Source organism: Meles meles, chromosome X (genome assembly GCF_922984935.1).
Source record: "Meles meles chromosome X, mMelMel3.1 paternal haplotype, whole genome shotgun sequence".
NCBI classification, from domain to species: Eukaryota; Metazoa; Chordata; class Mammalia; order Carnivora; family Mustelidae; genus Meles; species Meles meles.
Genome location: NC_060087.1, coordinates 59,605,563 through 59,631,250, shown reverse-complemented (window position 1 = coordinate 59,631,250; position 25,688 = coordinate 59,605,563). Strand labels below are relative to the sequence as shown.

The 25,688-nt window shown below is 38.6% G+C and overlaps 2 protein-coding genes across 3 annotated transcripts in view; one reads left to right on the top strand and one right to left on the bottom strand.

Moving 5' to 3' along the window:
- Positions 1 to 25,688, top strand: part of TEX11 (testis expressed 11) — a 297,399-nt gene that overhangs the window by 213,763 nt on the left and 57,948 nt on the right. Inside the window, exon 24 of the mRNA XM_045994777.1 lies at positions 14,459 to 14,531. Coding sequence (XP_045850733.1) covers positions 14,459 to 14,531 — 73 coding nt within the window. The remainder of the gene's footprint in view (positions 1 to 14,458; positions 14,532 to 25,688) is intronic.
- Positions 3,846 to 5,055, bottom strand: LOC123935119 (galectin-3-like). 2 transcript variants are annotated; one of them, XM_045995587.1, is made up of 3 exons: positions 4,919 to 5,055; positions 4,512 to 4,810; positions 3,846 to 4,175 (listed from the first exon to the last, which is right to left on the bottom strand). In XM_045995587.1, exons 1-3 carry the CDS (start codon positions 5,043 to 5,045, stop codon positions 3,846 to 3,848), a joined length of 756 nt encoding a protein of 251 aa, XP_045851543.1. In that variant the 5' UTR covers positions 5,046 to 5,055. The 2 variants fall into 2 exon arrangements, with proteins under 2 accessions (XP_045851543.1, XP_045851542.1); XM_045995586.1 differs by having other exon boundaries at positions 4,512 to 5,055.

Below are 25,688 nucleotides of genomic sequence, written 5' to 3'. Positions count from 1 at the left end.
TCTATATACAGATATCTTATGTTTTCCCATTGACTGTCTATAAGATTTTCTCTTTTATCATTGTTTTGTAGCAGTTCCAATATAATATATCTTGGTTAAAATTGAAAAAAAAAATCCTTACCATTCTTTGAGCGTTTTTGCAACTATGGTTTGATGTCTTTAATTTTGAAAAATTCTTGACCACTGTCTCTTCAAATGTTTTTTCTGTCCTGTTTATCTCTTTTCCTCCTAGGATTCAAATTACTTATATAGTAGACTATATGATATTGTCCCACAGGTCTGGTATTTGTATTTCTTTTTTTCTCATTTTTCTCAGTGTAAATATCAAATATTAATATGTAAATATTAAACAACATAGTACTGCACAAGCAGGCTGCAAAATAAGAAATCAAACAGCAGGGCCGCCTGGGTGGCTCAGTGGGTTAATGCCTCTGCCTTCGGCTCGGGTAATGATCCCGGGGTCCTGGGATGGAGCCCCGCATTGGGCTCTCTGCCCATTGGGGAGCCTGCTTCCTTCTCTCTCTCTGCCTGCCTTTCTGCCTACTTGTGACCTCTCTCTCTCTATCAAATAAATTAAAAAAAAGAAATCAAACAGCAAATCAAAATATGTCTCAAAACAAATACATAAAAAAGAGGAGTGCCTGGGTAGCTCAGTCATTGGGCATCTGCCTTCAGCTCTGGTCATGTCAAGCCTTGCATCGGGCTCCCTGTTCCACAGAAAGCCTTCTTCTCCCTCTCCCATTCTCCCCGCTTGTGTTCACTCTCTCATTGTGTTTCTCTCTGTCCAATAAATGAATAATCTTTTTAATAAAATAATTAATTAATTAATTAATTAATTAACAAGAAAACACAGTATTCCAGAACCTATGGGATACAGCAAAAGTGGATTTTAGGGAGAAATTTATGCTAAAATTGCTTGTATTAAGAAAAACGTTTAGGGGGCGCCTGGGTGGCTCAGTGGATTAAGCCTCTGCCTTCGGCTCAGGTCATGATCCCGGGGTCCTGGGATCGAGCCCCGCATCGGGCTCTCTGCTCCGCAGGGAGCCTGCTTCCTCCTCTCTCCCTGCCTGCCTCTTTGCCTACTTGTGATTTCTCTCTGTCAAATAAATAAAATATTTAAAAAAAAAAAAAGAAAGAAAAACGTTTAAATAACCAACATTACACCACAAGGAACTAGAAAAAGAAGAAACTTAGCTAAAGTTTAGTAGAGGAAGGAAATAACAAAGAAAAATCAGAAATTAATAAAATAGAGATCAGAATAAATAATAACATTGAAAGTAATGAACAAGTTTTCCAAAATAAAATAAAATAAAATAAAATTGGCAATGCTTTAACTACATTAACTTAGAAGAAAGAGAAAACTCAAAAACCAAAATGAGAAATGGATAACAACACAACAGATAACCACGGAAATACGTAGGGTCATAACAGATAACTATAAACAATTCTGTCCTAACAAATCAGAAATCTTCTTAGACCAATAACAAGAAGTGAATGTTGAATTAGGAATCAAAAATCTCACAACACAGAAAAACCCAAGACTACATGGTTTCCTTGGTGAATTCTGCCTAACATTAAAAATATAATTAGTAACAGTCTTTATCAAAATCTTACAAATTGTGGAATAGAGGGAACACATTCAGAATCATTCTGTGAAGCCAGTATTACCTTGATACCAAAGGGGATACAAGAATAAAAAAGTCCAGTCTGTACAATATAAGTATTACTACTCTGGCTTTCTTTTTTTTTAAATTAAATTTAATTTTTTTTCAGTGTTCTGTTCTGTGTTCTGTTCTGTTCAGTGTTCCAAGATTTCGTTGTTTATGCACCACACCCAGTGCTCCATACAATACGTGCCCTCCGTAATACCCCCTACCAGGCTCACACCACCCCCACCCTCCCCAAAACCCTCAATTTGTTTCTCAGAGTCCACAGTCTCTCATGGTTTGTCTCCCCCTCCGATTTCCCCCAGCTCACTTCTCTTCTCCATCTCCCAATGTCTTCCGGGTTATTCCTTATGCTCCATTTGCATAATACATGGTTCTTCACCCCCTCACTTTCAATCTACAGGTGTCTTTAGGTCTAAAATGAGTCTCTTATTGGCAACATATAAATGGGTCTTGTTTTTAATCCATTCAGACTCCCTGTTCTTTTGATTGGAACATTTAGTCCACTCACGTTCAAAGTAATTCTAGAGAAATATGTATTTAGTGCTATTTTATAATTTGTTTTGTCATTGTTCCTGGAGATTTTCTCTGATCCTTTCTTGTCATTGTCACTTGTAGTCTCCTTTGCACTGAAAGAGTCCCTACTTTAATATTTCTTGCAGGGCTAATTTAGTGGTCACAAACTACTTTAGTTTTTTTTTGTCTGGGAAACTCTTTCTCTCCTTCTATTCTGAATGATAGCCTTGCTGGATAGAGTATTATTTTTTTTTAAAGATTTTATTTATTTATTTGACAGACAGGGAGAGATCACAAGTAGGCAGAGAGGCAGGCAGAGAGAGAGGGGAATGCAGGCTCCCTGCTGAGCAGAGAGCCCGATGTGGGGCTTGATCCCAGACCCTGAGACCATGACTTGAGCTGAAGGCAAGGGCTTAACTCACTGAGCCACCCAGGTGCCCCTGGATAGAGTATTCTTGGCTGCAGATGTTTCCCATTCTGCATGCTGAATGTATCATGCCACTTTCTTCTGGTTTGCCAAGTTTCTGTTGAGAAATCTCTAGCTAGCCTTATGGGTTTCCCTTAAGGGCCTCTTTTTTGTCTTGCTGCTTTTAGGATTTTTTTCTTTATCATTGTCTTTTTCCAGTTTAATTACAGTATGTCTTGGTCTGCTTTTGTTGATATTGATGGGAATCCTCTGTGCCTCCTAGATCTCAGTGTCTCTTTCCTTCTCCAGATTAGGGAAGGTTTATGCTATTATTTCCTGAAATAATTTTTCTGCCCACTTTTCTCTTTCTTCTGGGACTCCTATAATATGAATGTTACTACATTTCATGGAGTCATTGAGTTCCCTAAGTCTGTTCTCATGTTGCATAATTCTTCTTTGTGTCTTTTGTTCAGCTTCATTATTTTATCTTCTAGGTCACTAATTCATTCCTCTGCTTCTTCCAGTTTGTTGTTCATTGCATCAAGCCTGCTTTTGATCTTGTTTATTATACCCTTCATCTCTGATTCTTTTTTAACTCTTCTATCTTTGTGGTAAGGTCTCACTGTGTTTTCTATTCTTTTCTCAAGCCCAGTGAGTATCCTAATGATTATTCTTTAAATTCTCTATCGGAGGCACCAAGGTGGCTCAGTTAGTTAAGCAACTGACTCTTGATATTCACTCAAGTCCTGATGTCAGGGTCATGAGATTGAGTCTCATGTCGGGCTCTGCGCTTAGGAGGGAGTTTGCTTGAGATTCTCTCTCTCTCTCTCTCTCCCCCTCTCCCTCATCTACCCCCACTATCTCGCTTATTCTCTTTCTCTGTAAAGTGAATGAATAAATTCTTTTTTTTTTAACTCTTAGAATGTTTATTAAATCGAAGATTTACAAGAAGGATGAATGAATAAAAGTGAAAATTTTCTTTTTTTTATTTATTTATTTGACAGAGAGAGATCACAAGTAGTCAGAGAGGCAGGCAGAGAGAGAGAGAGGGAAGCAGGCTCCCTGCGGAGCAGAGAGCCCGATGCGGGACTCGATCCCAGGACCCCGGGATCATGACCTGAGCCGAAGGCAGCGGCTTAACCCACTGAGCCACCCAGGCGCCCCTAAAAGTGAAAATTTTCAATCAGGAAACATGAAGTTTAAATGTGTAAGGGTTTATATTCAATTTCTTTTTTTAAAAATCTTCCCCTTTAAGATTATATCATAACGTGTGAAGCACTGGTGAGATCTGTGTCACCAGAAATTCCCAGTTTGCTGATTTCCTGGAGATTTTTCACCCGATGATTGTACTGCAACAAGTGAGCATCATTGACCACAACCTTGAAGTGGTCAGATTCAACCAGCACTTGTATTTTGAATGGTTTACCACTTTCGAATGGGAAAGTCGCCTGTCTTTCTTCCTTTCCCCAGATGTTATCCAGCTTTGTATTGCAAACAATGACTCTCTTGTGGTCCTCACTGAAGCGTGGGTTAAAGTGGAAAGCAACGTCATTCCCTCTCTTGAAATCTAAAGCAAATCTGTTTGCCTGGTCATGATCTCAGGGTCCTGGGATCGAGCCCCACATCGGGCTCTCTGCTCAGCAGGGAGCCTGCTTCCTCCCGCTCCCTCTGCCTGCCTCTCTGCCTACTTGTGATCTCTGCCTATCAAATAAATAAATAAAATCTTGGGGCGCCTGGGTGGCTCAGTGGGTTAAGCTGCTGCCTTTGGCTCAGGTCATAATTCCAGGGTCCTGGGATCGAGCCCCATGTCAGATTCTCTGCTCAGTGGGGAGCCTGCTTCCCTTCCTCTCTCTCTGCCTGCCTCTCTGCCTACTTGTGATCTCTGTCAAATAAATAAAATCTTAAAAAAAAAATCTGTTTGCATTGGGCTTCGTTGTGCCCAGAATTGTTATCAGCATGTGAGGCATGACTCCTCCGGGCAAGGGCAGGTCATAAGGTACAGTCAGTGGTCCAGCAGGGATGCCAAAGGTGCCAGCAGCGGGCTGGGCTCCAGGAGCACTTGGCTGTCCAGGAGGCGGATAGGCCCCGGGCCCACTCGGTTGCCCAGGGTGGGTTCCTGATGCGGGTGGTCCAGGATAAGCAGGAGCTGTTGGGCCAGGGTAGTCTCCTGGAGGTGCCTGTCCAGGATAGCCGCCAGGAGGGGCCTGTCCAGGATAGGCTCCTGGAGGGGCCTGTCCAGGATAGCTGCCAGGAGGGGCCTGTCCAGGGTAACCACCAGGAGGGGCCTGTCCAGGATAACTGCTAGGAGGAGCTTGTCCAGGGTAGGCACCAGTATAGGAGGCCCCTGGATAGCCTCCTGCTCCAGCAGGCTGGTTTCCCCATTGACCAGGCCATCCTTGAGGGTTTGGGTTTCCAGACCCAGATAAAGCATCATTAAGTGAAAAACTGTCTGCCATTTTCCCGACGCCTCGGTGCTCGCTCGCTTGCTGTGGAGGCAGTTTCTGGTGAGGTGCTGCGATCCCCGAATGAATAAATTCTTTATCGGGAACATTACTTATATCTGTTTCACTTAGATCTGTGGCCATGGCCTTATCTTGTTCCTTCATTTGGATAAATTTCTACATCTTGGAATTTTGTCTAAGTCTCTGCTTTCATCTCTGTGTTAGAAAAGCCAGTTATGTCTCCTGATCCTGAACATAATATCCTTATGAATAAGAGCTCATGTCATGCCCAGGGCATGGTGCTTCAGAGTGTCTCTGGTGTGTTCCATGTGCACTCTGCTATTGTGTTTTACCTGCTCTGTCCTTCAGGCCCGTCATCTGCAGAGGTTCTCCTAGCCTGTTGTGGGCAGTGTTTGGTCCCCAGCCTGCATGTGGCAAGTTTTAACTAGGTGTGGTGCAGTTTGCTTGTGAAATAAGATCTGATAGCAACTCCACCAAGACAGAGGGCCCTGCAGAACTCTCTGGTTGGGAGAGATGGTGTGGGCAGGGATTTGTGCTGGTCTTCTAGGGGAGGGGCTCCCCATGCTGGGACTGAAGTAGGCTTGACTGAGAAGGGTAGTCCCACCAGAGCACAGGGGTTAGGGTTTTGTGTAAGCAAGTTAGGCAGTCAGTGTCCGGGCTGAGCTGCTTTCCTGAGGTGGGTTCTGTGTTTATGCTGGGAGGGCTGGGGGAGGAAATGGCACCAGTCAGCTCTTTTCTTTCCAGAGAGGCCTGAAGGAATAATCTCCCACTGTGTGCCCTAGACATTCTTCAGATCCCTATTTCCATGCTGTCTTACCCGAGGTTGTTTGCCTGCCTTCTTTCCAGGAACAGCACAGTGCCCTCAAGTTTCTATCCTAGCCAAGACTGCTGACCCTTGAAACTCCAGGCTGTAATAAGCCTCACTGGTTGCAAGAACTCCAGAAATTCAGTTCCTCCAAGCCAGTAGCTTTGGGGAAATGTTCTTGTCCATTCCCCTACATGCTCCTCTCTTTCTGTCTCTCTGTCTTTCTGTCTCAGTCTCTCTTGCCCTTCTCAGTGACCATAACTCCGTCTCCTCTGAAGTACTTATAATCTGTTTCTCCCTTAAACCGTGTCTCTGCACTTCCTACCTTCTTTGATATGGCCTCTTCTCTCCCTTTAGTTGTGGAATTTGTTCTGTCAGTCTTCAGGTTGATTTCTGGGGTATTTAGGATGATTTGACAGTTATCTAGTTGTGTTCATGGGACGAGATGAACCTGGTGTCCTCCAGTCTGCCACCATCTTCCTCTCCCACTTCTAGATTTAATTTTTTGAGCAATAAAAAAGAATGAGATCTGATGATTTGTGACAATATTATGCTAAGTGAAGTAAGTCAGAGAAAGGAAATATAAACCATATGATCTCAGTTATATGTGGAATCTAAAAAGGAAAAGAAAAAACGGAAAAAACAAACAAGCAAAGCAAACAGACTCTTAAATATAGAGAACAAACTGGTGATTGTCAGAGAGGAAGTGGATGGGGTGATGGGCAAAATAGGAAAAGTGGATTAGGAGATACAAACTACCAGTTATAAAATATATAATTTGTGAACATGAAAAGTACAACACAGGGAATATAGTCATTAACATTTTAATAACATTATATGGTGACTGTACTTATTGTGGTGAGCATTGAGGAATGTATAGAATTGACCAATGAATATGTTGTGCAAATAAAACTAATGTAGCATTGTATGTCAATTATACTTCAATAAAAAAATATACAGCAGGGCGCCTGGGTGGCTCAGTCATTTAAGCATCTGACTCTTGATTTCGGCTTAGGTCATGATCTCAGGGTTAGGGGATCAAGCCCCATGCCCCGACTCTGCATTCATTGGGGAGTCTGCTTAAGGATTCTCTCCCTCTGCTCCTCCCACTACTCTCTCTCTAAAATAAAAGAACAAATCTCAGGAAAAGATATGCAGCCTTTACAATTTATCGAGGAACTACATCTCCTTCCTAAAATGGGTTGGATAAACTACTGCTGGCTAGCCAAATTAGGCCAGTGGCCTGTGTTTCTGCAGCGCTAGGAACATTTTTTTACATTCGTGGAAGGTTGTGAATGAAAATATATGTGAAAGATAATAAAAAGATAGTAAAAGAAAATATATGTGGAAATGTATGTGAAAGAAAAATATGTGAAAGATAGTTTGTATGGCTGGAAAAGCCTAAAACATTTACTGTTTGGCCTTTTATACAAATGTATCCTGACCCCTATCCTACATTATTTTTTAACATACTTATTGAGGTATAATTAACATAGCTTATGATTCACCCAGTAAAGTATACAGTTTAATGGTTTTTAGAATATTCAGATTTGTGCAGCTATCGACACAATATAGTTTTTAAAATATTTCATCACTCTAAAAAGATATCACTTACCTATTAGCAGTCACTCCCTGTCCCAGCTAGCAGCCCTAGGCAACCACTAATTTATTTTGTATTTTTACAGATTTCCTATTGTGGATATTTCATATAAATATTATCATATGACTCAGTCTTTTCTGACTGACTCCCTATAGGTTCACCATGTTGTAATTTGGATCAGTACTCCATTCCCACAATGGCTGAATGATATTCCAGTGTATAGTATACCACATTTTGTTTTTCCATTCCTCCAGTGATGGATATTGAGTTTTTCCAATTTTCAGCTGTTACAAATAATGCTATGATAAACACTCATATAGAAATTTTGTGTGGATATGTGTTTTATTTTCCCTTGAGTATATACCTAGCAGTGGAATTTCTCAGTTTTTATGATAACTCTATGCTTAATCTTGTGAGGAACTACCAGAGTATTTTCCAAAGTAGCAAAACCATTTTACATTCCTACCAGCACTGGGCTAAGGTTTTACTTTCTGCACCTCCTTGCCACAACTTGCTATTATATCCTTTGGATTATGGACATGCTAGTAAGTGTGAAGTGCTATGTTATTGGAGTTTTGATTTGCATTTTTCTAATAACTGATGATGTCATGACTAATAACAAAAGATAAAAACATCTTTTCATGTACTTATTTGCCCTTTATATATGTTCTTTGGGAAATGTCTATTCAGATATTTTTTGGCCCATTTTTAGTAGGATTGTTTGTCTTATTATTGAGTTCTTATAGTTGCTATATATTTTTGATACTAGACTCTTCTCAGATAACAATTTGCAATTATTCTCTTTAATGATGTGGGTTGTCTTTTCCCTTTCTTACCAGTACCCTTTGAAGCAAAAACATTTTTAATTTTGATGATAATCCATTTTATTTACTTCATTGTTGTTCCTTGTGCTTCTGGTGTCAGTGTTTAATACTGTTGCCTAATCAAAGATCATTAAGTTTCATCCCTATGTTTTTTTCTAACAGCTTTATATTTTTACTTGTTACATTCCATTTTGAGTTAATTTTTGTGTATGGCATGAGATGGGGGGGGTCCAACTTCATTTTTTTTCTTGCATTTAACTATCCAATTGTCCTGGAACCGTTTGTTGAAGACATTTTCCCCATTGAATTATCTTGTCACCCTTGTTGAAAATCAAGTAACCATAAATGAGGAGGATTATTTCTGTTCCATTGATGTCTGTGTCTATTCTTATGGCACAGCCACACTGTTTTAATTATTATAGCTTTGTAGTAAGTTTTATAATAGAGATGTGTTAGTCTTTCAGTTTTGTCCTCCTTTTTTGGCTATCATGAGTCTTTTGAATGTCCATATTCATGTTGGGATCAAGTTGTCAATTTCTGCAAAGAAGCCAGCTAGGCTTTTGATAGGGATTGCAATGAACCTGTAGATCAGTTTGGACAGTACTGTAAGCTTAACAGTATTAAGTCTTATTACCCATAAATATGGGATGTCTTTCCCATTCAGTAGGTCTCCTGCTATAGCTCCACCCCACAGAGGTTCTTTGAGCCCCAAAGTTTCCTCTGGCATCTTTTGAAATCTAGGTGGAAGCCTTTATGCTCCCCGCTGTTGCACTCTGCCTACCATGAGGACACTAAGCTGATGACTTACCAAAGTTTGTGACCTGTGCCATCTGGAGGGGCAGCCATAACAGCCTGTTGCACTTGGAGTGGCTATGGAACATGGCACCAGAATTTGAGAAGGGGAGTCGGAGAGGTGCAGTGGCACTGGGGAGCTGTGTCTCCTCCTTTGAAATCATTCTGCCTCTTAGGCCCTTGTACTCTAGGGCCTGTGTTGGGAGGCCTTTTTTTAGGGCCAGCCCCAGGAACTCTGAACTGCCTCAGGTCATTCTTCCATTGCTTTGGACAAGAGTTACTAACTTCTGTTTAGATGGCTGACCAATTTCCCCATTGTCTTGGCATGTGAATAGCTCCTGGCTTCTGTTGAGATGGTTGAACCACAGTATTATCCTTATCAAATTTCAGTCATACCCTTAGTGTTCTGTCCTAAACTAGCTTTCTTATTTCTTTCAATTTGATAGGCTGAAAATTTTCCAAATTTTTAAATTGTGCTTCCTTTTTTAAAAAAAGATTTTATTTATTTATTTGAGAGAGCATGCAAGAGAGTGAGCAACAGTGGAGGTGGGGGGCAAAGAGAGAGGGAGACGAGAATCCTCACTGAGCAGGGAGCCCGATGTGGAGCTCAGTGCGGGGCTCAATCCCAGGACCTGAGCAGAAGGTAGACACTTACTGGATTGAGCCACCCAGGTGCCTCTGTGCTTCCTTTGTGATTAGCATTTTCACCTTTAAATCATTTCACTCTTCTTATATTTTACTATAAGCATTCAAGAGAAACCAGGCCACTTTTTCAGCACTTTGCTTAGAAATTTTTTTAGCCAAATGTCCAATTTCACCACTCACAAGTATTACCTTCTATGAAACACTAGGACATAAACATAGTCCCGCCAAACTTTTTGCTATTTTTTAGCATGGGTGGCTTTCCTCCAATTTCCATCGTTCCTCATTCGTCGTCGGAATGATCTTCAATGTCCATATTTCTACCAATATTCTCTTCACTGTATTCCCAAACTGTTCTCTAAGAAGATTGATTTCTGCAGCTATTTTCTTTCTTGGTCCTCATGTAACCAGGGCACAGGGATGCAGGAGCACCTGGCTCTGGGGGTCCCAGACAGACCAGGTCTGGCCATGCGCTGCTGACAAAATCCAAGGGCAGAGAGGGGATTGGTGGTGAAAAAAGCAAGGAATTTATTTCAGTGAGGGCAACAGTGGGAAGACAGCCGACTAGTGTCTCAAAGACAAACGTGGAAGTGCTGAAAATAATTCTAGGTTTATACAGGGAAAATGTGGGACAAAGGTCAGTAGGTACATGAAGATACAGTCATTGTCTTGGGATCAGTCACATGGGGTCTTGCAGGCTCAGGGCAATCCTTATTGCTTGAGAGGGTAGGTAGTTTAATTCCCATCATGGGATGCTTTGCCCACAGGGTCTTTTGCCTGAGTTGAGATAAGCCAAAAAGAACTTCATCAATTAGAAAGTACAGACTGAGGTAAAAAATGGAGATAGCTAAAGTCCTCTTTTAAATATGAGAATTGCTCTTAACCATTCATTCACAGCAAAGTAGTTTTTTTCTAGCTCGCGCCTCTGAACTCTTCCAGCTTCTACCCATTACACAGTTCCAAAACTGCTTCCATTCATTCAGGCGTTTGTTAGAGAAGCACCCCACTCTCAGTGCCAGTTTTCTCTTTTAGCCTGTTTAGGCTGCTATAACTAAAACACCACACACTGGGAAGCTTATAAACAACAGAATTTTATTTCTCACAGTTCTTGAGGATAGAAGTCCAAGATCAAGGTACTAGCATGGTTGTGTTCTCTGGTGAGGGCCTTTTTCCTGGTTCATAGTGTGCGTCTTCTTTCTTTGTCTTCACATGGTAGAAAGGGCTAAGGATCTCTCTAGAGCCTCTTATAAAGGACACACATCCCATTCTTGAGGGCTCTTCCTCTGTGACTTTAGCACCTCCTAAAAGCCCTGCCTACTAATACCTGCACCTTTGAGGTTTAAGATTTCAGCATATGAACAGGTTGAGGGGTACACATTCAGACCATAGCATACCACTTGAGCAGCATCCCATATGTTTTGGAATGTTGTGTTTTCTTTTCATTCATCTCGAATTATTTTTAAATTTTCATTGTGATTTTTTTCTTTGACCCATTATTTTTTTAGTAGTCTCTTATTTAATATCCACATATTTGTCAATTTCCCAAACTTATATTATCTTATTGATTTCTAAACTTACTCCACCAAGGTCAGAGTACGTAGTTTGTGTAATTTCATGTTATTTTAACTTTATTTGCAGTTTGTGTTGCAGCCTAGCATATTGTCTGTCCTGGAGAAAGTGCCTTGTGTGCTTGAGAAGAATTTGTGTGATTCTTGGGTTGGTGGAATGGTCTATGGATATCTGTTAGGTTTAAAAAACAATGGTTTTATACAATTGCTTTTTAAAACAATTGAGAGAAGAAAAAAGAAATATATATTTATACACTTTTATTATGACTACATAATTATTATATAATTGCTTTCACCAGTACACTTTTTTCTGTTTGGATTCAGATTACTATCTGGCATCATTTGTTTTCAGCCTGAAGAACTTCTCTTAGCATTTTTTTTTAAAGATTTTATTTATTTATTTGACAGAGAGAGATCACAAGTAGGCAGAGAGGCAGGCAGAGAGAGAGGAGGAAGCAGGCTCCCTGTGGAGCAGAGAGCCCCACGCGGGGCTCGATCCCAGGACCCTGAGATCATGACCTGAGCCGAAGGCAGCGGCTTAATCCACTGAGCCACCCAGGCGCCCTCTCTTAGCATTTTTATAAAATGGTTCTGCCAGCAATAAATTCTATCAGCTTTTGTTTATAATTTTTTTGTTTTTTGCTTTCAGTTCTGAAAGATATTTTGCTGGTTATTAGATTGTTGGTTAACTGTTATTGTCTTTCATCATATTGAATATGTTATCCCACTGCCTTCTTTATTAAAATTATATATTTGCTGAGAAATTGTCACCAAACCTTTGTTAAAATGTGATTTCCTTTTGTTGTTTGAACATACTTAAAATAGCTGCTTTGAAATCTTTGTCTGCCAAGTTCAGCATCTGGACCTTTTCAGTCAATTCCTCTTGCCTGCTCTTTTCCTGCATTTGGGTCGTACTTTACCATTTCTTTGCATATCTCACAATATTCTGTTGAAAAATAGACATTTTAGATAATATATTGAAGCATCTTTGAATACTTAGTCCCCCCTATGGTTTGTGGTCATTAATGCTTGTTGATTGGTTTAGTGACTTGGCTGGGCTAGTTCAGGCTAGTCTACTTCCCTCAGCTATACAGAAGGGTACGGCTTCTGATACCACTCTCCAGAGGTTATGGTCTTTGCCTGTGGAGTCACCCTGGCCCCTCCTCTACAAAAGGATGAAAGTAATTTTAGCAGGGTTATTTTTATAATTTCTCTTTCCTCAATATCCCTGTTAACTTCTGAATGGTCTTTTATTGGTATTAACCCAGATGTTAATCTTGACTAATTACTAGCGTGGTTGCTCTGTGTGTGTGTATGTGTGTGTGTGCACGCGCACACACCTGCGCACGTGCACATGCACGTGTATGTGTTCAGAAATGCTTTTAGGCATTAATTGTTCCACAGTCTGATACACTTAATGTGAGGCCCCTTTGAAAAGTGGTAGGGATCTTAGTTTTTTCTCACCCTGGTTCCCTATGTAAGCTTCTGGTTGGTCTTCTGTTTTGCATGTTGATATCATTGAGCTATTAGCCTCTTTTTAAGTATTCAACTCCAGAATCTCCCTTTTTTTGTAGTAGTCTTACACTTGAACTTCCCCAAGCTGTGTTCCAGTTAGTCAGTCCTCTTAGGCAGAGATACAGAGCTCACTCTTCTAATGAGCTGCTGCTTCTCCTGAGAAGAAGTTCTGTACCATTGTTTTGGAGCTGGAGGTGGGAACATGGCACATTTCTCCCAGAGTGACAGTCCAACTCTGTGAGTAAGGGGCTTGGCAGGAGTCATAGTTCCTGACATTCTGAACTTGCCTCTCCCAGTGGAAACTCTGTCCTGTAAGCAAGCTGCAGTGAGGGCAATTGAGACCCAATAATTGCAATTTTCCATGCCTGGTTATAGGGACTGGGTAGAGGAAGAGAGCTCCGGGCGTCTTATTCGTGCTTATTTATAATAGAGTTCCTGCAATACAGATCTGGGGGAGGAGGATGAGAAATCCTGGCAGCATGCCCCTTCTGGAAATGCCTAGTCTAGAAGCTGAGAATAGAGGGGGCCCCATCTTCTTGGTCACACACCCCCCAAAGTAGCACTCACACTTAGCTGGGAGTGGTTGGTGAACAGATGAGGGTTCAACTATCACCGGTGCTTACTGTCTTACTGAGACTTAGTAGATTTCCTAGAATAGATGTGTCTCCATTTTCTTTTTACCCTTTGTGCAATTTCCTGAGACTTTACATGTTTGTGTTTTATAATTCATCAGTTACGGTTGTTTTGCTAGGGGGAGGGTCCATGGAACTCCTCATACCACCATTCTAGAAGTACTACTCTTCTGTCCTAGATTATTAAAATTGATAGTGCTGAAGATTTTCTACTAAATCCTCATTTTCTGGGACATTAAGAAAATTACAAATAGGGGCGCCTGGGTGGCTCAGTTGATTAAGTGTCTGCCTTTGGCTCAGGTCATGATCCCAGGGTCCTGGGATTGAGTCCCACATTGGGCTTCCTGCTCAACAGGGAGTCTGCTTTTTTTTTTTTTTATTTCTTTTCAGCGTAACAGTATTCATTGTTTTTGCACCACACCCAGTGCTCCATGCAATCTGTGCCCTCCCCAATACCCACCACCTGGTTCCCCCAACCTCCCACCCCCCCCCCCGCCCCTTCAGAAACCCTCAGGTTGTTTTTCAGTGTCCATAGTCTCTCATGGTTCACCTCCCCTTCCAATTTCCCTCAACTCCCTTCTCCTCTCCATCTCCCCATGTCCTCCATGTTATTTGTTATGCTCCACAAATAAGTGAAACCATATGATAACTGACTCTCTCTGCTTGACTTATTTCACTCAGCATAATCTCTTCCAGTCCCGTCCATGTTGCTACCAAAGTTGGGTATTCATCCTTTCTGATGGAGGCATAATACTCCATAGTGTATATAGGGAGTCTGCTTTTTCTCCCTCTGTGGCTCCCCGCTGCTTGTGCTTGTATTTCTGCAACTAACTAAATAAATAAATAAATAAAATCTTTTAAAAAGAAATACAAATAGAGGTTAATGTTTGTATATAAATTATAAGTGTTCAGCTTAAACTGTAATTTTTCTATCATTTTAACTGCTTTTAGTGCATATGGTACATTATTTTAATTTGCTTTAAGTTTTGTCTGGTTGAGACTAATTTTCTTTGCATTATTGCCAAATAGACCGAGTTACTGAATCGTGCCCTTGAGCAGATCCATAAATGCAGAGAAATCTGGAATCTCCTGAAAGAAACAGGTACAGTGGGAACTGGGAGTTTGGTAACACAGTTATAAAAGGCGTTTCCAATCTGAATAACCCAGTCTTTATCACCAGAAATTTGTGCCATTTCAGTACTTGATAACCAGTCAAATGATTGTTTGAAGACTATATGACTGTACTTTGACTCTTTGACACACTGCTTGGAGTAAGAATATATTTTACTTTGTTTTTTTATGGAAGCATAGTATTGAGTATAAAAATAGGATCCTTATTGTTCAGTATGACATTATTTCCCTTAGGTCACTAGATTTCATGTCTAATTTAATCAAGCTCTAATTCTGAGTAAATGTAGGCTACAGAACCTTCCAAACCATAATCATATCAGATACTGTTAACTTTTTATTATGAAATAATCAAAATAGTAATTAACCTTTTTTTTTAAGATTTTATTTATTTATTTGACAGAGAGAGATCACAAGTAGATAGAAAGGCAGGCAGAGAGAGAGAGAGAGAGAGAGAGGGAAGCAGGCTCCCTGCCAAGCAGAGAGCCCGATGCGGGACTCGATCCCAGGACCCTGAGATCCCAGGACCTGAGCCGAAGGCAGCGGCTTAACCCACTGAGCCACCCAGGCGCCCCAGTAATTAACCTTTTAAAGTTATACAGTAACTTGCTACTGTTCCTTCATTAAGGGTGGTATTGGCTTTTAGGTGTAGGCATTTTTTTAAATGTTTTGTCCATCTGTTCCTATTTCAGAATTTTAAAGAATCAATATTGAATTACATGCCTTTTCAGCTTCTGTAGAGATAACTGTATGGTTTTTGTCTTTTGAAGTATTAACATATTGTGCTCGCTTCGGCAGCACATATACTAAAATTGAAGTATTAACATATTGAAGTAAAGTAATAGATTTCCAAAATTAAGTCATCATTGCATTTCTGAATAAACCCTACTTGATCACAGTGTGTTATTATAATTATTGATGAGTTTGGTTTCCTAAAATTTAGAAGTTATTGGTTTGTTTTTTTCCTTTTGTTTATATGTGATATCTTTGGTGGATTTTGCATTGAACTGTAGGACTTAGAAGGAAGAACATAAACATAAAATTGAATTCACCTTTCTCAATCTATGGCAGCCATTTAAAGGAATAAAAGACAAAAAGAAAGGATGGAAAATACCTAAATAATATTTATAGAAGACTTAAAAGAAATATGTATTATAGCCTGAAAATAGAAAATCCACCTTCTGTTTATGTGCTCTTTAAACATTTACAAAATTGTTCACAAAGAAAACCTGAATAAATTCCAAGACCAGAAATAAAGCAATGTTATCTATAACAATACAATAAAACAAGGAATTGATGGAATCAAGACGAAACTCTTGACCTCTTGGACATTTTAAAACACAGAAACTAGAAAATAATGATCTTGAAAATACTTTATAACATAATCTAAAGTGCTAAAGCCGTTCTCAGAGCAAAATTCATAGCTTCAATGACTTATTTAAAAAGTATGTCAAGGGCGCCTGGGTGGCTCAGTGTGTTAAAGCCTCTGCCTTCGACTCAGGTCATGATCCCAGGGTCCTGGTATTGAGCCCCGCGTCGGGCTCTCTTCTTGGCATGGAGCCTGCTTCCTCTTCTCTCTCTCCCTGCCTCTGCCTGCTTGTGATCTCTATCAAATAAATAAATAAATAAATAGATAAATTCTTTAAAAAAAAATCAAAAATATGTCAAAATGCTGTCCACTAAAAAATCAGTCTCTTCATTCTAGGAACATAGCTGGACTATATATATATCTATATATCTACATATCTATCTATATGTATATGTATATATTTCTATATCTGCATCTCTATGTCATTACAGAATTGAAAATTAAAACACTGTGATACTACTACATATGTATTAGAATCACAAAAATCTAAAACACTGATACCACCAAATGCTGGCAAGTATGTTGAGCAATAGAAAACTCTTATTCATTGCTGGCAGGAACGCAAAATGGTATAGATACTTGGGAGACAATTTAGTACTTTCTTATAAAACTCTCACTATACATTCTAGCAACTGTACTTTTTGGTATTTACTCAAATAAATTGGAAACTATGTCCATGCAAAGACCTGCACGTGGGTGTTTATAGAAGCTTTATTCATTGCTTAAACTTGGAATCAGTCAAGATATCCTTCAGTAGGTGAATGGATAAATAATCTGTGGTATATCTAAACAATGAAATCTTAATCAGAGATAAGAAATGAGATACTAAGCCATGAAAAGTCATGAAAGAATATTTTTTTAAAGATTTATTTATTTATTTATTTGAGACAGAGGAATGTGTAAGGGAGGGACAGAGGGAAAGAGAATTCTGAAGCAGACTCCCCACTGAGCATGGAGCCACATGTGAGGCTGGATCTAGGGCCCCAAAATCATGACCTGAGCTGAAATCATGAGTCAGCCGCTTAACTCACTGAGCCACCAAGGCGCGTCTGGAGGAATCTTAAATGCATATTATTTTAAATATGTTTTATAGATATTATATATTTTCCTTCATCGATCTGAAAAGACTACATACCACATGATTCTGACTATATGATATTTCAGAAAAGTCAAAACTGGAGAAAATAAAAGGATCACTGGTTGGCAGAGGTTAGTTGGGGAGGAAAGGATGAATAGACAGAACATAGAGAATTTTTAGGGCAGTGAAACTGTTCTGTGATACTATAGCAGTAGATACCTGTCATTATACATTTGTCAAAACCCATAAAACATACATCATCAGGAGTGAACCCTAATGTAACTATGGACTTTGAGTGAAAATGATGTGCAGTTTCATTGATTAGAACAAATATAGCACTATGGCACAGAATGTTCAGTAGTGGGGGATGTTCTTTGAGGGGGAGTGGGTTTGGTATATGTGGGAACTTTGTACTCTCCACCCAATTTTGCTGTGAACCTAAAACTTCTTTAAAAGAATGTCTATTGGGGCGCCTGGGTGGCTCAGTGGGTTAAGGCCTCTGCCTTTGGCTCGGGTCGTGATCCCAGGGTCCTGGGATCGAGCCCCGCATCGGGCTGTCTGCTCTGCGGACAGCCTGCTTCCTCCTCTCTCTCTCTGCCTGCCTCTCTGCCTACTTGTGATCTGTCTGTCAAATAAATAAAATCTTAAAAAAAAAAAAAAAAAAAGAATGTCTATTATATGGACTCTGAAAAACAACCTGAGGGTTTTGAAGGGTCGGGGGTGGGAGGTTGGGGGAACCAGGTGGTGGGTAATAGGGAGGACACATTGCATGGAGCACTGGGTGTGGTGCAAAAACAATGAATACTGTTACGCTGAAAAAATAAATTAAAAAAAAAGAATGTCTGTTATCAAAAGGGCAAGAGATAAAAGTGCTAAAGAGAATGTAGAGAAAAGAGAACGCTTGTGCATATTTGGTGGGGATGTATAATTGATACAGCCACTATGGAAAACAGTTATGGAGGTTCCTCAAAAATTAAAAACAGAATGATCTAGAAATTTTACTTCTGGGTATATATCCAAAGGAAATGAAATCACTAACTCAAAGAGATATCTGCACCCCCATACTCATTACAACATTATTCACAATTGGCAAGACAAGGAAGTAATCTAAGTGCCCATGAAAAGAGGAGTGGATGAAGAAAATGTGATATGTGTGCATCAGTATGTACATACAGTGAAATGTTCAGCCTTAGAAAAGAAGGAAATCCTATGATTCTGATGGAAATTGGAGGGGGAGACGAACCATAAAAGACTATGGACTCTGAAAAACAAACTGAAGGTTTTGAAGGGGCGGGGGGGTGGGAGGTTGGGGGAGTCAGGTTGTGGGTATTATGGAGGGCACGTACTGCATGGAGCACTGGGTGTGATGCATAAACAATGAATTCTGGTACACTGAAAAGAAATTTAAAAAATAAAAAAATAAAATGTAAAAAAAAAAAAAAAAAAGGAAATCCTGCCACTTACAATGACATGAATGAAACTAGAGGGCATTATGCTAAATGAAATAAGTCAGAGAACTGTTTTTGAACAATTGTTTTTATTTCATTATTTCAGTTTTCTTCCTTGGGGGTCTTTGTATACTTTGGATTTCCTTTGCCTGTCTTCTAACTATCATTTTCTCTCTTTTAAAGTTTTAATTTCCATTTTTATTTTTTAAACCCATGTCAAACATTTTATTTAAGTCATTAATTAATAAAGGAACCACTGAGATGTTAACAGGTGGTTCGAAGGAGAATTAAAAGACACACACACAAACTGAGGGTTTTAGAGGGGAGGGGTGTGGGGGGATGGGTGAGCCTGGTGATGGGTATTAAGGAGGTATTAAGGAGGGCTTGGATTGCATGGAACACTGAGTGTTATATGTGTTATATGTAAACAATGAATCTTGGACCACTACATCAAAAACTAATGATGCTGAATAACATAACACAATAAGGGGCGCCTGGGTGGCTCAGGGGGTTAAAGCCTCTGCCTTTGGCTCAGGTTATGATCCCAGGGTCCTGGGGTCTGGCTTTCTGCTCAGCAGGGAGCCTACTTCCTCCTCTCTCTCTACCTGTCTCTCTCTGCCTACTTGTGATCTCTGTCTGTCAAATAAATAAAATATTAAGCAAAAAGACATAACACAATAAAAAAAAATTTTTAAAAACAAAGACAATTAGGAAGTAAATTTCCAAGTATATGCAGAATTGAATTGTATCTGTGTTCTGTTATCTTTTGCCATTCCTAAGCTAGGATACCAGAGCCATGAAACCCTCTCTACCACATTTCACCTGTAGCACCTCTTTTCTCAAGGTCCCTGAAATTTACTGAGGGTTCCTGACCTCTTGGAAAGTGAACTCCCTACCACATTTATACTGGGACCATATAAAAAAGATACCAGGATAATTCCCTGAGGGGATTTTGTAGACATGTGCTCCATAAAGATAAGGTAAGATCAACGTTACACCTTAAGATTATCTTACCATAACTGATTAATGGCTGTCATTGGCCATGCCTTGGTTGCACAGTCAATTTGTCCATTTATATCTTGGTTTTAAGAAAAGGACAGCAGAAGATTTTTAGGTTTTGATGCTGTAGTATATAAGATTAAATGGAGTAGCAGATCATGAGTACATCTTTTTTTTTTATTTAAGTTTTTATTTTAATTCCAGGTAGTTGCAGATGTACAATATAGTAATTCAGCAGTTCCATACAACACTCTGTTTTCATCATGACATGTGCACTCTTTTTTTTTTAAATTTTATTTATTTATTTGACAGATAGAGATCACAGGTAGGGAGAGAGGCAGGCAGAGAGAGAGAGAGGAGGAAGCAGGCTCCCCGCCAAGCAGAGAGCCCGATGCGGGGCTTGATCCCAGGACCCTGGGATCATGACCTGAGCGAAAGGCAGAGGCCCCAACCCACTGAGCCACCCAGGCGCCCCGACATGTGCACTCTTTAATCACCATCACCTATTTAACCCTTCACCCCACTACCCTCCCCTCTCGTGACCATCAGATTGTTCTCTCTAATTGAGTCTGTTTCTTGCTATATCTCTCTTATTTTTCCCTTTTCTTGTGTGTTTTGTTTTTAAATTCCACATATGAATGAAATCATATGGTACTTATCTTTCTAATTGTGTTATATAAAGATCTGGAGTATTTAAACTTAAACCTAGTGTCCTATCAAGTCTCTGTAACCATGATTAAAAAAACATAAAAACATACAAACTATTATTTAAAAGGTAAAAAAAGGACAAATTCTTATACAACCAATGCACATAACTATATTGCTGTAGAAAGTAGGGAGACTTAATAAAAGTTTCTGAATTCAGAAGGAGGGGTAAGATCAGGAGGAGGTGAATGAGAACCGTATTATTTTAATATATCTTAATTTTAGTTTACAGAAGCAGTGTCTACTAAATTGTTTCGAGTTACAAATAATTTACAAAGAGGATTTTCTCATATATTCAGAAAATAGAACGTTAAAACGTCAACAATATTCCAAATACATAACCACAATAAAATTTCCTTTATCAATTTATTCAGTCCTGTGTAGTTGATGTTCTGCTGCATCTTGGGCCAGTAGTCTGCTTTTATAAAACTATAAGCTTTTAGGTTAGAAGAAAACCTGGAAATCCTCATTAAGTGCACTGGTGTGGTCTCAAGGTTGTCTAGTGTCAGCTCAGAAACCGGTAATCAAGATTCTCTTCAGACAGGTCAACAGTTTGAAGAACCTGATATAGTCCTTTTCTGTGGGGCTCTGAGACTGTCTTTCTTTGTTAAATACACAAACTCTTGCCTGTCACTTAAAGCAGAGTCTTCAGGCAAACATCAGAGTAAAACAAACTGTCTATACATTATAGAGATTTAGTAGCTGTGGTTAATTTAGTAAGGTAACCAATAATGCCAGAGTGGAAGGAAGGTAAAATTCTTTTTTGGGGTACAGTATATAATTAAGTCATAACAGTTTTTAACTGCAGTTATATATGCAAAAAAACATGAAATTTGCCACTTTAGCCATTTTATATGTACAGTTCAGTGGCATTAATTACATCCACAGTGTTATGAAACTTTAACTACTACCTATTTCCAAAACTTTTTCATCACCTCTAACAAACTCTGTACCCATTAAGAAATAACTCTGATCCCCCTTTCTCCCAGCCCCTGGTAACTTCTCATGGTACTGTCTAGATATAAGTGGAATCATATAATATTTTTCCTTTTGTAACTGGCTTATTTCACTTAGCATAATGTTTTGGTTTTTTTAAATTTTTTATTTATTTCTTATTTTTTATAAACATATAATGTATTTTTATCCCCAGGGGTACAGGGTGAATCGCCAGGTTTACACACTTCACAGCACTCAGCATAGCACATACCCTCCCCAGTGTCCATAACCCCCCTCCCCCTCTCCTAACCCCCCCTCCCCCCAGCAACCCTCAGTTTGTTTTGTGAGATTAAGAGTCACTTATGGTTTGTCTCCCTCCCAATCCCATCTTGTTTCATTCATTCTTCTCCTATCCCCCTAACCCCCATGTTGCATCTCCACATCCTCATATCAGGGAGATCATATGATTGTTGTCTTTCTCCGATTGACTTATTTCACTAAGCATGATACCCTCTAGTTCCATCCACGTCGAGGCAAATGGCAAGATTTCATTTCTTTTTATGGCTGCATAGTATTCCATTGTGTATATATACCACTTCTTTATCCATTCATCTGTTGATGGACATCGAAGTTCTTTCCATGGTTTGGCTATTGTAGACATTGCTGCTATAAACATTCGGGTGCACATGCCCCTTCAGATCACTATGTTTTTATCTTTAGGGTAAATACCCAGTAGTGCAATTGCTGGGTCATAGGGTAGTTCTATTTTCAACATTTTGAGGAACCTCTGTGCTGTTTTCCAGAGTGGTTGCACCAGCTTGCATTCCCACCAACAGTGTAGGAGGGTTCCCCTTTCTCCACATCCTCGCCAGCATCTGTCATTTCCTGACTTGTTAATTTTATTAGCATAATGTTTTTAAGGTTCATCCACATTGTGATAAATCAGTACTTGCATTCTTTTTTTATGCCTGAAAATATTCCATTATATGGATATACCACATTTTATCTATTCATCTGTTGATCAACACTTAGGTGGTTTTCACCTTTGGCTACTGTGAATAATGCCTGTTAGGCCTACTTGATTTATAGTGTTGTTCACATCTTTCCTTATTGATCCTCTATCTTGATATTCTGTCCATTTCTGAAAAAAAATTATGAGTTATGATTAGTGTTTCTCTTGAAGTTTTACTCTCAAGATAGTCAATAATCTTCAGGAACTGCTCATAAGGTATACAATTTCTGAAAATCTTATGTTAACAGTTTTTTACTTTTTTTTTAGTTTTTTACTTTTAAAAATAAAAGGGAGGCTAAGCATCTCTTCTGATTTTGCAACTCTTCTCATGCAACTCTTAAACAAGAGTAACCCATCAAATGAACCTAATTTTCACATTTCTCTTTTTATGAGGAGAAAGAATTAATTTTGGCATTTCCACAGCATCCCTTTTAGAAATCTCAAAGATAGATAAAAGATATCCTAAAAACTTTATATCTTTTGTAACAGGATGTTACTTTTTGGAAGACGAAATCAAGAGTTGTTAGATAGGATCATGGATGCCTCAGAAACAACACTTGATTACCTATCTAAGCAAAATGACATCAAAATATTTTAAAAAGAAGCATAGGCAGTAACAGTTTTGAAGAACTTTAGCTCTTTGATAAATGAGGAAACTGTACTTTGCCATTAAATGATCAAGAATAAAGACATAATAAACACAATATAAAGATCAGAAAATTATTCTAGTAAAACAGAATCTGCTATTTAGGCAGATTACGTAGAAAATAAAGTCTTTCTTATTGTTAGTGAAGGCATTAATCAGTAAACCAAGCAAGCCCATCAAAATCAAGGTAATTTTGCTACATTTAAATACATTACAGAGCTTTATCTCAGACACAGATTTAAACCAGGTCAAATAAAATTTACTTTCCAAATCAGTCCTTTATTTTATGCTCTTTATATTCTGAAACAAACTGACAATCTCTTTAGTGATCTTCCAGGTCATAACTATTTTCATAATACTAAGACATGTCGCTTTCCAGAAGCTATGTGATATGTGATATTGTAATAGATCAAATACAGAAGCATATTTGAGAATCTAGCTATTTCTATTAAGTAAGAATAAAGAGCTTTTTAGAAATTTTCTACAGTCTTCTCATTGATTTTTTAAATATAATTTTTTTGAAAATTGATATTAGCATTCAATGATTTTGTCTCAAATAAGTTCAGTTAGTGAATATATATACATTTTCTGTTCTGACTTCTAATATGGCAGTTACTGATAGATAAAACATGCATTTAAAAAATCTTTGTTGGGCGGGGCGCCAGGGTGCCCTCAGCTCAGGTCATGATCTTGTTGGGGTCCAGCCATGTGGTGGGCTCCCTGCTCAACAGGGAGTCTGCTTCTTCTTCTTCTGCTGTCCCTCCCCCCACCGACTTGTGATACATGTGCTCTTTCTCAAGTAAATAAAAAAAAATTTTTTTTAAAGAACTTCTCAAAATCTCTTTGGAAATTCTTAATTTTTTCAGAGTGCAAAGGGGTCCTGAGAACAGAAGTTTGAGAATCATTGCTTTAGGAATAAACTGCATTTTCCTTTAAAAACAAAAACACATATCCATTTGTTACTATTGCTCATAATACAATGTCAGCCGCTTATTTTAATTGTTACTTTTAACCAAAATAATTTTTATTTCAAAAAGAAAATTTGGAAGTGTGCAGTTCAGAATCATCTCTTATAAGCATTATAACAAATTAGCAGAATTCCTGAGCATACATAGTGTAGCTGTCTGTGGTGACACCTGTCCTGTTAAAAAGGAAAAATGAACAAACATATTCAGTAACATGACCCAAAGGTATCACCTCTCTACAGCATATAAAAATAAGAAACAATAGTATAAGACTTAAATCTATGCTTTGTAATCAATATTTAAGTATTTGATTTTAATTAAAATGTATCTTTTTATCCAGTAATTATTAATTGACTCAATTTAATAGTAGTCCAGCATTTTAAGTTAACTAAATGTCTTGGCAACTATCTTAAACCTAACATACTACAGCACATAGTTACAGCTAAAATTAACTTTGTCAGAACAATGATTCAATGTTAGTTGAATGCACTTTATTTTTTTGTTTTGAAGATTTTATTTATTTGACAGACAGAGATCACAAGTAGGCAGAGAGACAGGCAGAGAGAGAGAGGAGGAAGCAGGCTCCCCACTGAGCAGAGAAACTGATGCAGGGCTCGATCCCAGGACCCTGGGATCCTGACCTGAGCTGAAGGCAGAGGCTTTAACCCACTGATCCACCCAGGCGCCCCCACTTTATGTTTTGTATAATGTTAAGTGTTATATATAAGAACTATATAATATTAATCAATAAACCTGCATACATTTAGGAAAAAGAGACCAAGTAAAATAAATGTATGCTTGTTCTATACCATATACAAATAAACCAGAAAAAAGACCTAGCTCTTTCTTTCAGACCAAAATTATTAATCTTGCCTGCCAAAGATTTACCTTAACTTTGGAATCTTAAAATGTTTCTGAGTTGACAGAATTTTTTTTATAAGAACACTCTGGTTTAGCATGTTTAAAATATTAGTTTAATGTTCTTTTTGTGGAGAATTTTAAGAATATTTTATGTAAGTGCTTAGTTATGTCTGTAAAGCTGAACAGTGCTCCTTTAACAAGAAGACTTTGTCATCTAATTTGTGGAGACCAGCCAGAGATGGGAAAACATTTCACACTCACATGAAGTGAGGTCAAGGCCTTTCTTGATTATTGACACATAGACACAGACATAAGGAGTTTATGGATTCAGAGCTACAACTTCATCTACAGATCAAGAGTAAACACAGAAACTCACCAGTCTAGATAGATACTAGAGTGCCATTCTCCCTCCCAGCAGGCATGAAATAATTGTTTAATCTGAGCTTGAAATGGGCACAAAGAATCACAAAAAACACTAACAAATTAAATTGTCTGTTGTTTCTTACCCAGAAACATAATCCATTAAATCCATTTACTTCAGCAAATGGTCAAATCATATTCCCATTCATTGCTGGTACCAGGGTGGGGAATGACATTGACTATACACAAACCAGAAAGAAAACGAAACATAAACTCAATAGAAAAAAAAATACTCATCAAAGTTTTGTTGGCACTTGAAATTAAATCTGGGAGCCAAGAGAAGATGAGTTTAAGTAGTCCATGAGTTTTACTTTACCAGCAATGCAATTTATCTCGTTTTGTATGCATTAGGGATTTTGGTCAGTAATGTTTTAAAGCTATAATCATGACGGTCCTACAAATATAAAATGAACATGTGTTAAAGATTTTACTTAACTCATTAATTGGTGAGAGCCTGAAGATTTTAGAACCAGTTTCAGTTTTCATTTCATTTTGCTTTTCTCTTGTTTTCTATGTTCTTAACTGTTTATTCAGCAAATGTCCCTTCTCTCTTGTGGCTTTCAATTTTACCTTTATTTCTCTGATGGCTTTCTTTTTTCTTCTCATTTCCTTCTTTATTGTATAATGGCTCATATATCATTTTCTTTGTCTACCAGCCATTCTTGAGCTCTTAAATCCATGCTTTATATTCT